Source organism: Rhinatrema bivittatum, chromosome 14 (genome assembly GCF_901001135.1).
Source record: "Rhinatrema bivittatum chromosome 14, aRhiBiv1.1, whole genome shotgun sequence".
In the NCBI taxonomy this organism is placed as follows: domain Eukaryota; kingdom Metazoa; phylum Chordata; class Amphibia; order Gymnophiona; family Rhinatrematidae; genus Rhinatrema; species Rhinatrema bivittatum.
Genome location: NC_042628.1, coordinates 47,578,535 through 47,591,164, shown reverse-complemented (window position 1 = coordinate 47,591,164; position 12,630 = coordinate 47,578,535). Strand labels below are relative to the sequence as shown.

General features: G+C 44.3%; 1 protein-coding gene across 1 annotated transcript in view; it reads right to left on the bottom strand.

Annotated features, from left to right (window-relative positions):
- Positions 1-12,630, bottom strand: part of LOC115075860 (H(+)/Cl(-) exchange transporter 7-like) — a 170,053-nt gene that overhangs the window by 28,887 nt on the left and 128,536 nt on the right. The window contains exons 17-18 of the mRNA XM_029576722.1: positions 9,020-9,189; positions 6,903-6,954 (exon numbers count right to left, since the gene is read on the bottom strand). Coding sequence (XP_029432582.1) covers positions 6,903-6,954; positions 9,020-9,189 — 222 coding nt within the window. The remainder of the gene's footprint in view (positions 1-6,902; positions 6,955-9,019; positions 9,190-12,630) is intronic.

Below are 12,630 nucleotides of genomic sequence, written 5' to 3'. Positions count from 1 at the left end.
AGTGTAAGCTCTCTGCGGGGGGCATCAACAGCTGAATAATATGCACTGGCACAATGGTCTTTCACGTGAGATTGCAGGATCTCACCCGGTGAAAAGGCAATTCATGCTTCAATTCTTCAAGTAATATTTTTTGAACATTTGGCATTTGCCTTTTCTTTTTTTTTTTTTTTTTTTTTTTTTTTTTTTTTGAATGTAAAGTTTATTAAACAGTATTAACATCCACAGAATCATAGCAACTGTGCATACAGACATTATTAGGTAAAAAACAAATACATGTACAATTATACGTCTTTTCTGAATATGAAAGTTACCAATAACAGCATACCAAATGCTACTGAAATGCAATCCACTACACATTGAGGGAAAAAGCTAGGACATTAGGGAGAAAGGCAGGGACCATGCGCATATAGCGCCACCAAAGTCCGCGCTCGCTATAAGAATGATAATGTATGGAACTAGAACAAATAAACAATTGTCATATGTTACCGCAACTGAGTCGGGATGTCTGATGTGTCCAGGATTGGTACAATAATAGATCTGAAAAGGTAGCAAAGGTACCAGCTATATAATACCAAATAGCAAGAATCTTCAGGGAAAGGCAGGCTAGCTAGCAAGTGTGAGCATATCGCGCCTCCAAGTAAGGTATGGCTGCCATATCCGCTGAAACGGCAATTGCTGCTTCCGCTTTTGAGCCGTTATCTTGGACAGGGAACACATTGCATCAAGTTTCTGATAAAGAACTTCCTTATCTGGTACCCGTACCTGGTTCCAAGCAGCCGCCAAAGTACAGCGTGCCGCTATACAAAAATGATTAATCAACTTACTCTCAGCCGGGGAACCATCCACGGATGCATTGAGTAAGCCCTGTGTGGGAGTTAAAGCAACCTCTTTGTGCAGAGTGAGGAGAATCACCGCCATGACATCTTTCCATAGTCTCTGTACGTGTATACACTCCCACCACAGATGGAGAAATGTGCCCTCCATGCCACACCCTTTCCAACACTGAGCGTCCAATCGTAGGCCCGCTTTATGTAGTCTAGAGGGAGTAAGATGCCATCTAAGTAGCACTTTATATCCATTTTCAGTAAGAGAGGACGCAATAGAACTACGCTTAGTATTTAAGAAAATCTGGTCCCACTCCTCATCAGTCAGTTCCCGCCCCAACTCAGACTCCCACTTATGAGTATAGGCCGGTTTCCCCGGTAAGGATCCCTGCAGCAACAAATATACCTTTGACAATCCCCCCTTTATGCGGTCCGCCAGGTCACACCAGCCCTCAAATTGGGATTTACCCTTCTGAAGTTCCACCATAACTCGTTCATGAATCAGGAAATGTCGTATTTGATAATAATAATAAAGATGTGAGGAGGGTATAGAGTATGTCTCCTGAAGTTGTGAAAAGGACAACACATTATCAGGAGTACAAATTTGACCCATAGTGGCAATCCCCTGCAGCTTCCAATATTGAGCATAAGTCGAGTCCCATCCCGGAGAGAAACGAGTATGGTGATATATGTGAGTGTGAAAAAAATATCGCCGGTTTCCTATAATCAAATGCTTCCATTTGTCCCAACACTGAAGAGTCGTATGTAGAGTAGAGGTTAGAAGTCCCCCGATTTTTAATGTCGATCTAGGTTGCCAGAGGAGAGCTGGGAGGGGTGTAGATCCCAATATAGTTTGTTCAATGACCGCCCAGCTAGGTTGCTCATTTTTTCTATACCAAGAGAGTATACAACTAATTTGGGCGGCAGCATAGTACCATTGTAAATTCGGAACCCCCATCCCCCCCCTCAATTTGTGTCGGTATAAGGTCGCTCGCGCTACTCGAGGAGGCCTCCTCTTCCAGAGGAATGCAAAGAAACGTCTCTGCCATTTTTTCAATAATGCTGTCGGTATTGGGATTGGTAGCGATTGAAACAGGTAATTGAATTTGGGTAATACTGACATCTTTAAAATTGCTATGCGACCCGTCCAGGTAACAGGGAGATTATCCCAGATATCTAAATCTCGGAACACTTTGGCCACCAATGGGACATAATTCAATCTAAATAGATCAGTTAATTTAGGCCCTATAAAGATGCCTAAGTATTTTATCTTTGCGCCCGCCCATTTAAAGGGAAACTGTGGTTTCAATGAAGAGACCTGGTCTGGAGGTAAAGAAACATTCAGGACCTCTGATTTGTCAAGGTTCAAGCGAAAGCCGGACACGGAACTGAACTCCATAAGCTGGGTGACCACTCCCGGAAGGGACTGTGCCGGATTGGATAGTGTAAATAAAATGTCGTCCGCGAAAAGCGACAACTTATAGTCCGACTCTCCCACTCGGACTCCCATAATTGTACTCATTTCCCGAATTTTAGTGGCAAAAGGTTCCAAAAACAACGCAAATAATAGGGGAGATAAGGGACAGCCCTGTCTAGTTCCCCGCTCAATTGGAAAAGGAGCAGAGTATACTCCATTGACTTTCACCCTAGCCCGTGGCCGGTCATATAATTTAAGAAGCCAATTAAGAAATTTGGGGCCAAAATTCATTTTTTCCAAGGTTTTAAACAAAAATTGCCAATGGACCATGTCGAATGCTTTTTCAGCATCGACCGCCAGCAAGATCGCCGGGATCTCAGTCCGTGTCACTTGCCAAATAAGGTCCATAATTTTCCTCACATTATCTGCTGCTTTTCTCCCTGGAATAAATCCGGCCTGATCCGGGTGTACCAATTTGTTCATAACTGAATTAAGACGAGTTGCTAGAATTTTCGCGAGTATTTTCAGGTCTATGTTTATCAGGGAAATTGGGCGGTATGACCCACACTCTGTTGGGTCTCTCCCGGGTTTGGCCAGTATGGTTATACCTGCTACGTTTGCTTCAGGAGGTAAAACTGCCTCCCCCTGCAAGTCATTAAAAGCTGCCTCTAAGAGGGGGGTAATCTGAGTGACAAACTTTTTGTAAAATGACCCCGTATACCCATCCAACCCAGGAGCTTTATGCGGTTTAAGATCTTTAATAGCATGCATTATTTCCATGGGGGTAACAAGGCTCTCAAATCGCAGCCTTTCAAGTTCAGAAAGTTTTGGGAGATCAATGGCCGCAAGATAAGTATCAATACTAGCCTCAGTAATTTGGTTATCCGCCGAGTATAGGGAACCATAAAACTGTTGAAACCTATGTTGAATAGCCTCAGCAGAGTCCATCATGGAACCATCGGACGCTTTGATCCGTGTAATTTGGCTCTGGGCCACTTGGCGCTTTAATTGTCGAGCTAAAAGGCGTCCCGCCTTATTGCCCCATTCAAAATGTTCCTGTCGTGCAAGCTGTAGTTGATGTGCTATATCCCCGGCTCTAAGTAGGCCTAAAGCGTTGCGAGCACGTTGAAGTGTAGCATATACCTTAGAGGACAAAGTAGCTTTATGTTGTTTCTCTAATCGGGAGATGTCAGACAATAATACTTCAATTTGTGTGTTTTTTACCCGCTTCTGATAAGAAGCTTGTGAAATTAGTCTACCTCTCAATACCACTTTTAAACAGTCCCACAATATTGGCGAGGAATGGGTTTGTGTGGTATTAAATTCCTGATAATCCGCAATAGCTTCCTGTAACGTTTGGCAAAAAGACTCATCATCTAGCAGTGTGTCATTCAGGCGCCAAAAGCGGAGACCAGCCTTCTTAATGCTGAGATTCACAGTTAAGCCTATAGGGGCATGATCTGACCACGTGATGGAGCCTATAGTGGGACCTATAATCTGTAAACTCAATGCCCTATCCACTAAAAAATAGTCTATACGGGAATAGGTATTATGCGAATGTGAGTAGAAAGTGTAATCCCTCACGTTAACATTGCGGTGTCTCCAAATGTCCAGCAGGTCTCTATCCCGAACAAACTTTCGGAGAGACTTGCGATCATTTGAGGTGCTCCCTCCCCCACCTGCTGAGTTGTCGATATGAGGTTGTAAAGTAAGGTTAAAGTCGCCCCCTATGATCAAATTCTCAGGGGCTATACGATCTAACACATCTCCTATCTGATCTAGAAAAGTATGCTGGTTTGTGTTAGGAGCATAAATATTGAGGAAAGTATAGAGAGTCGCCTCCACTAACAATTGTATGATCACATAACGCCCCAAAGGGTCAGCTATCATGCGTGTAACAGTGCCCTGAATGTCTTTATGTAGTAATATACTCACACCCGTATACTTCGCTTGTTTAGAGGCCGCTGCATGAAACTGTTGTGGGTATTGGGCCCAAGCTAATAAATGTTCATACCGCTTCCTAAGGTGCGTCTCCTGAAGAAACAGTATATCAGCCCCAACGCGCTGTATATCATTGCGGAAAATCCGCCTCTTTTGGGGACTATTTAACCCTTTAACGTTTAAAGACCATAAGGTGAGTTTCGCCATAAGAAGAATACAAAAAGCGTTCTCGCGCAGCTAGCGCTCCCATATAGCCTACAGCCTGAAAGACCCCATGCACCTTGAAACTATCGCTCTCCCCCCAAATGCCTGGATAGAATAAAACAGTAGAATTATACTGTGGATAAAGAAATGAGGTAACAGTAAATCCCAAAAGTTCTGTAAACACAGGTAACTGAAACTGTGTGGTATTGCCCATTCCCATCCCCCCTTTCTCCTGCCCCCCCCCCTGCCGCACCCTCACCCCTCCCTTCCAGAACCCTGTGCTCTCCACAGACCCGTGCTCGATGCACCCCTGTGTAGGCTATGGAGGACGTAATCACCCGCAGAGCCCCCCCCTACCCACCCCCGAACCCCAGTTGTTACGAATCATACCTGCATATAGAAAAAATAACCAACAGTTAAACTAACAATAAACCTGACAAACAAGTGCTGGAAACTTAGTCCTGATAGATGTGCCAGTCCTGCGTCCCGATCCAGGAAACCTTGAAATATGGAGATCCCTTCAGCTGCAGGATACCTTTCATCCTTTCCCCTTGTCCTGGTCAGAGGCAGTATCTCCTGAGTGTCTCCGCAGTCGTTTGCCTCCATTTCTCACCCGCTGCCATCGAGGAGTTTCCATCATAGAAGGAGGTACCTTCTTTGCTGGGGTGATATGCTGCACTTGATGTCCTGCTGCTTTCAAAAGTGCCACCGCTCCATCCACAGTCTCAGTTTTTGTCGTGGCGCCGTCGATGGTAATCGCTATGCCAAAAGGAAATAGCCAGCGATAACGGATACCTGCTTTGCGCATCACCGCTGTGGCCTCCTTAAATTCCATCCTTTTTTTAAGAGTCATTGGTGATAAATCAGCATATATTTGTATGTTGTTATTCTCCCATGCCCACGAGGGCCGTTTTCTGGCAATTTGATAAATGCCATCTTTAGTTGTATATTTAGTAAAGCAGACTATAATGTCTCTAGGTTTACCAGGTATTTTGGGGCCCAAAGAGCGATGAGCTCGGTCCAGCTCAATGGTAGCCGCTGGTGTTACATCAGACCCGCCGCCATTTTGAAGTTGTAAGAAGGAGCAGAATCTTTGAATAGCAGCCCCACAATCAGTATATTTCTCATCTTCTGGAATGCCTCGAAAACGTAAGTTGTGGCGTCTCCCGCGGTTGTCCAGGTCCTCCAATTTTGCATTCAAAGCTGTATAATCAGCATGCGTTTGGTCCGAGGTTTTTTGCAGCGTTTTGAGCCGGATAGCATGCTCCTCCAGCCTCACATCACAGTCATCCGTTCGCCTCCCGATCTCCGCCATCTCCTCCCGAATTTCATCCATAGCATTGAGCAGGTCCCGTTTGTGTTCTTTAATTTCACGACGCAGATCCCCAAACCAGCGTCTGAATTCATCTCGAGTAGGGAGATCGGAGGGTGCGTCTCCGAGTGCCCCCTGCTCCTGCTCTCCATCAAGATGGCGCCTGCCCAAGTCCGGGGCGTCAAGATTTCCACAAGGCCCACCGGTATCGTCCGTGTCAGCAGTATAAGCAAATTGTTTCAAATCGGGCCCCTTTTTTTTCTGTGCCATCCTCGATGCCAGATACAACGATCGCTGCTATATTAAATCGGGTTCGTCAGGTTTAGAGCTGCCAAAATGCAGGTAGAAGGCTCGGGATGGGCGGGAGCTCAAAGTTATGCGGCCATCTTGCTCTGCGGCGAGAGCGCCCCCCCGGCATTTGCCTTTTCACCAGATGCGAAACCTCGACCCCCGAGGAAGAGTTAAACTCGAAACGTCGCAGCAATGGGTTTATGTTGGGTTCAGCATATAATTCAAGAGAGAGAGTGCTTGACAAAGTTACTGGGGTCTATCATGTTCACTCTCCTGTTGGAGCTTCAAGATAAAATGCTAAATAATAAAGCAATTTAATTGCATTAGAAAATAATTTAAAAAAAATACATTTGGGACTTAGACTCACATCAGATTTGGGCCAATGATTATAAATACAAAGTAGGCACTTATTTAATGTCAAGACACAGGACACTGTGTATATGGTGGCCTTAGTGCCTTTGATTATGAGGTCCACAACACAAAGTATGCATTTGTTTTATTTGTAAAGCATAATATACCATTTATATGGTGTCAAAGTCAGTACTTTTCTTATGAGGTCCAGTCAAATAAAGTACTTTCAGATTTTTTTGCATTGCGTTTAAGAGTGAAATTACATTTTTGGATTTGTTTCTCTTTTCACTGAATATGCATGAGATAAATTTGCATGCACATGCAAATTTATCTCATGCATATTCATTGTGGATATCCTGAAAACCCAACTGGCTGGGGGCCCCCCAGGACAGGTTTGGGAACCTCTGATGCAGACATTCTGTTACCTTATATGAACTTGAGATACATGTTATCTGATTTAAGATCATCTGTGTGTCTAATTATGCCCATATTTCTTATGCCTGGGGCTTCTAAGAGAAAGCAGCACCTACTGAGCTGTGCCTTGCAATCACTGGTTACTTACCAAGCTGGGCTGCAGCTCCCATTAATGCATACTTGCCAGGGTCAGCCCAGGACTACAAATTAAAGGGGCATGAAAATACAGAAGTTTCAAGTTAGACTTGGTGTACAGTAGATTCTATAAACACTATTAAGAGCAAGACAAAAGCTATGTTGCTCAGCGTCCCTGGTTCTGTTCCAGACTGCTAATGCACCAATTGCTGACAGAAAAGATTCAAAGAATTTCATGTGGATAAGGGGCCCAGCTTACAAGAAGAGAGAGGGAAAGAACCAGATAGCCATGCTTTCCTTTGCATCATGTCCATAGTGTTTTATTTTTGGGCACTAAGGCCAATTCAGACCAGCTTGCTTTTATCCAGATCACTGATCTGAAATGGTCTCTGGAACACTGACGACTCCCTATTTGTGAAGACTTGGTCCATATTTGGTAGGCCAGGGAGCAGCAAAGTTACTCTGATAACTTCAGCTGAATATTCAAGCAGGACAAATTGCCCTCTGAATATAGCTGGTTAAGAATTAAAAAAAAAAAACAAACCCTCTTGGGCAAGCAGATTCGATCTCCAAAAGCCTGAAAATATCAGGGTGTAGGCACCAGATCCCCCTCACAACCCCCCCAATAAATAAAATAAATAAATAAAAGTCAGGGGCCACAGCAGCCCGAGGCTCCACCCCAGATATTTAAATAAAAGGACTGGTTTGGACCCCCTCCAGCCCTCTTCTCTACCCTCCCAACCCACCTGCAACTCCTCCTCCCCTGACCCCTCAAGGCCAAGCTGGGAGGTGCTAGAGACTTACCATGCTTTTGGTGTCAGAGCAAGGCTGGATGCCGCTGTCGAGTCTCGCTGAGCTTCCAGCAGTAAGAGCACAGTAAGACTCTACAGCAGCATCCAGTGTTGTTCTGACAGCAATGCTGGTAGCTGTTAAGAGCAAATATCTTTTTTTTATTTTCTTTACAGTGAGCGTGGATGTGTGGAACAACCTCCCAGTATAGGACAGTATTTGAATTAAAAAAATCATGGGATAAATACAGGGGATCTCTAAGGAGGTGATGAGAATTATAACGCTAAATTAACTGGACGGATGGGCAGGCTGGCTGGGCCATACGGTCTTTTTCTGCTGTCATGTTTCTGTGTGGGACTCCAGTAGCACTGTAAGACTCTACCGCATCTCAGCAAAGAGGATTTGAGGGTGGGGGTGTGGGGAGGGGCCCGAAGCCAGTTTTTATTTAAAGGTCTGGGGTGGGTGGAGTCTCAGGTCACAACGGCCTGCAACTTTTATTTATTTATTTATTTATTTTGGAGGATTGTGTGTGGGGAAGGGGGTTAAAAATCGGGTGCTACGCCCCAACAATTTCAAAATTATCTTGGGGGTAGGGGACCGGCCCTGCCTGCTTGACAGAATTTTTTTTAAAATTTAACCAGCTATATCCAGAAAATAGCTGGGTAGGTTTAAAGGTTATCCTCGTAAATGTAACCAGATAACTTTAAGCCTACTCTCCACCGCGGCCGGACTTATTCTGAGAAACTTATCAGGGTAGCACTGAATGCCTTATGTGGCTACAAAAGTACTCATTTGGCAGGGCAGGAAAGTTCAGACTTAGCCAGCCACACCCCTTTGAATATTTAAAAATTCATTGTTTTAAAATTTATATCTTAGATATCTTATCTGTCCTATTGAGAATGTCCAGCACGAGTTACATGCCATTCGCAGTAAAACAGTACACAAACTCGGCCCCCAACACAACAGTTGACCCTCTCTTTCATAAAAAAAAACAACCCCCAAAAAAACCCAACTCATACTGCCTAGTCTATTGTAGGAAATCGATAGGTTTATAATTTCTGCCTGAACTAAATCCCATTCCTGGCATAAATCATCGGGCAGTTTGCTCCAAACTTGTAGGGAAAAACACAAAAGCAGGAGCCTTAACATGGCTCACCAACTGCAAAGAGGAAACCTCTAAGCAACCTGCTACGTGGGACTGAAGTGACTGTCTAGGTTGGTATCTTGGTAACTTATGCATTAAATACACTGGAGCCAATGAATTCTGCACTTTGAACGCCTCTCGGTGTTTAATGCCCTTAACTATCCAAGCATTCAAGAAATAATGGAAGGGGAACTCACTGCTCCACCAGACCACAGTGCCAAGAGAATGCCAAAGAGTCTCCCCCAGGCAGCACCAATGAGCAGGGACGGGATGAAGACCCCTGCAGACACAGCCAGCCCATAGGTCCAGCAGGCCAGAATGAAATAAATCAGTGTGAAGAGACCCAGAGTCAGTGGATTAAAGGAACCTGTGGGGGAGAAATAACTTGTTACTAAATACACATTGGTTTTGCTTCTTTCATAATTACTTTTAATTAAGCACAGCTAATTACATTCCAGACCCAAGTGAAGGAGTAGCCTAGTGGTCAGAGCAGCAGGCTGAGAACTGGAGAAGCCAGGGTGCAAACTCCCCTTCTCTCAGCGATGCACCTTGTGACCTTCAACCTCCTCTGCCTCATGCACCAATTTAGATTTAAAGCCTTCTGGGGCAGGGAAACATCTACAATACCTGAATGTAACACATCGAGCTGCCAATGAAAAAGGCATGAACTAAATTCAAATAAATTAACATTTCAGCGCTTCAATTGTCCAAGGTATTTCTGTTGTAAGTTTGTGGATGAGAACATTGAACCTCCAGTGCTAATAACAGAACTACCACTTGGTTTCTGATGTCAACATACAAAGCAGGGCCGCCACCCCCCCCCCCCCCCCCAAACTTGACACGGTGCCTTTGAATGCCTACATCTTAACCATGATCGGGTCATACTTCGAACACGAGTTGTGCTTGAGCAGCCTCCCCTAACCAGATCTGCCTATAGATTTCCATTCTTTGGTAAATCACAAATAAGTTCGTTGTGTGCAATCCCACTCGTCAACTTGCTGGCTTTCAATTAACATAAGAATGGTCCCAGCTAACAGGTTTAGGGCAGGCAAAGGCCACAGCAATGACAAACTCCGCCGCCGAGTCCTCGAGGGCCAACCCATTGTGCACTTGGAGAGAGAGACAAACCATGGGGCCGATGCAACAAATGAGTGCGGAAAATGGGGGCTCGGTGTTGAGTGCCCACTTTCCTAACGTGCATCCAGGAGAGGCCACCTCTCCTGGGTGCACGATTCAATATTTAAATGAGGGGTCGTGCTGCCAAGGAAGCGCCATCAAATGTGCACCCCTAGCGCCTCCTTGGCAGCGGGCCCCCAGGAGAGGTCGACTGTCAGTGGGTTAGGAAAACGGACCCTCAATTTTCCAAGCATCTGTTTTCCTAATCTGTGCACTGCCATGCGTTAGGAAAATGGACGCTCATTAACTGAGCATCCGTTTCCCTAACCTGACTGCCGGCACTATTTTTTTTTTTTTTTTAACTTTTTGGTATTTTCTGCTTTTCTAAACATTGTTTTGGGCTGCTCATGAATGATCTGAAAAGAATGGGGAATAAAACTGAAAATGTCATAATGCTTCTATATTGATCCAAGAAGCAACTGCACCTTCAGTACTGTGTACAGCTCTGGTCACCCCATCTCAAAAAAAGACATAGCATTTTATAAAACTCTATCCTAGCCCTCCTCAGTTGTCTGTTCTCCAAACTGAAGAGCTATAATCTGTTCAGCCTTTCTTCACTGGTTCTGTTCCAGGCTGCTAATGCACCAGATACAAGAGTTCTGGCGAGAAATGTATAACCTGGAAAGAGGCTTATACTCATGAATAATTCAAATCCATTTGTATTTGGGGGGTTTTTTTTTTTTATTATTTTTCAAATTCTCCTGCACGATACTGGATTAATTCAGAAATTACCCTTAACAGGTAGGAGTACAATTCTATTGATCTATGTGGAAAAACCCTGCACCATTCCTGTTGGAAAAAATGAATTGATAAAGGGCTTCCTCCCTTTATAAAGAGATTTTGTGCAGATATTCACAGAATATCAGCATAAGGGGACTTTTTTCTCTCTCTCTCTCCACGGCTTGTCAGAGAAGAGAGGGGACAGGGGAATACTCTAAGGAGACAGGATGTGATAGGCAAATAGCCAATGAAATGAAGTGTAGTTGGGTTCTTTTTACACATTATGAGTGTAATTTCCAAATTGGCTTTTGAAAAATACTCAAGGGGTTATGTGTGGAGAAAGTACAAGTGTAACTCGACCATATGCACGCTTTTCCTCACGTTCCAGGGGCAGAGCTGGGGCAAAATAAGTATTTGCAGTCCAGAGTCTGCATGTACTTTATACTGACATTTTTGGAATTTCAGTAAAAAGATTTAAAGTTTATACCCACATGTTCTGCAGAGTCTTGTAACAATTGCAATATTACAGAAAAGGGCATTCAATAATCAATTTTCAAAAGGAAAGCCAAGCGATGAAGCTTAGGGGGACACTTTTCCTCCCCACTGCATTACCCTCTACCTTCCAAAACACCATTTCAACAAGAGCAGAAAAGCAAAAGGAAAACTGGTTCTTACCTGCTAATTTTCATTCCTGTAGTACCACAGATCAGTTCAGACGCCTGGAGTTTGCCTCTCTGCCAGCAGATGGAGACAGAGAACGTTTCACTGACACTGTACGTAACCCAGTGTGCCACCTGCAGTCCCTCAGTATTGACCTGTATCTAAGCCAAGTTGACAGCAACAACCATAAATTTCTAAGCAAACTTCTTCCCCTCCAATGAACTGGAAGATGGTGAAGTTGCCCAAAAAGACAATGGAAAACTCATTTCCCAAATTTAAAATAAGTGATCAGCATTGAAAACCTCCAACAACTTCGCTCTATATACAAAGCAATAGCATGAGTGGCAAACTCTCCCCAGAGTAAATGGGCGGATCTTTGGACTGATCTGTGGTACTACAGGAATGAAAATTAGCAGGTAAGAACCAATTTTCCTTTCCTTGTACGTACCCAGATCAGTCCAGACTCCTGGGCTGTACCTAAGCTCCCCTTAACTCGAATGGGACCTGCAGAGTTCCACTCGTTGAACACTCACAAAACACATGGAAGTCAGAGTCTCTACATCCAAGCGAAAATGCCTAACAAAAGTGTGCAATGACTTCCCAGTATCCACCCAGCAAATTTCATGTGGAGACCACCTGTTGTAACTCAGCCCAGGAAGTCGCCTGAGAATGTATCGAGTACACCTCTAAATCCCCCGGCAGCGGGCACCCTTTTGTATGGTTCTTGCCCCAATCATTTCTATCTCTCCACACACAATACTTTGTAGGAAGACATCAATCATCTCTTATCAGTATCTGCATTTTCCTTTGTAGTTGACTTCCACACAGACCACACACATATCTTGTGGGCCATTCCAATGTCCTTCACTTTATGCTGACCACCCCACATCTTGCAGCTACAATGAGCTGCTCTTGCTCCTCACAGCACGTATTGTCAATATGTGCTGGCACAAACTTAGTAGGACATAGTCCAGCAGTCGGCATTATACACTTTAGAAATGTAAGTCGACTCGATCGCTTCCTTTAGCCACCACACAATTGTAGCCTTACTTCCCTTCTTTGGGCCACTCCAAAGAGGTGATCCAATTTACAAAGAGGTGATCCAATATATGGAAATCATAAGTGACCTTCAGATACCTCAATAATGCATGCCTCCCATTTAAGAGCCCATGTTTCCCTGCGTGAGGCGTAGAGGAATCCAAATCTGGAGAAACTGGAAGCTCCGCTGTTTAAGACGTAACGCCGAAGACTA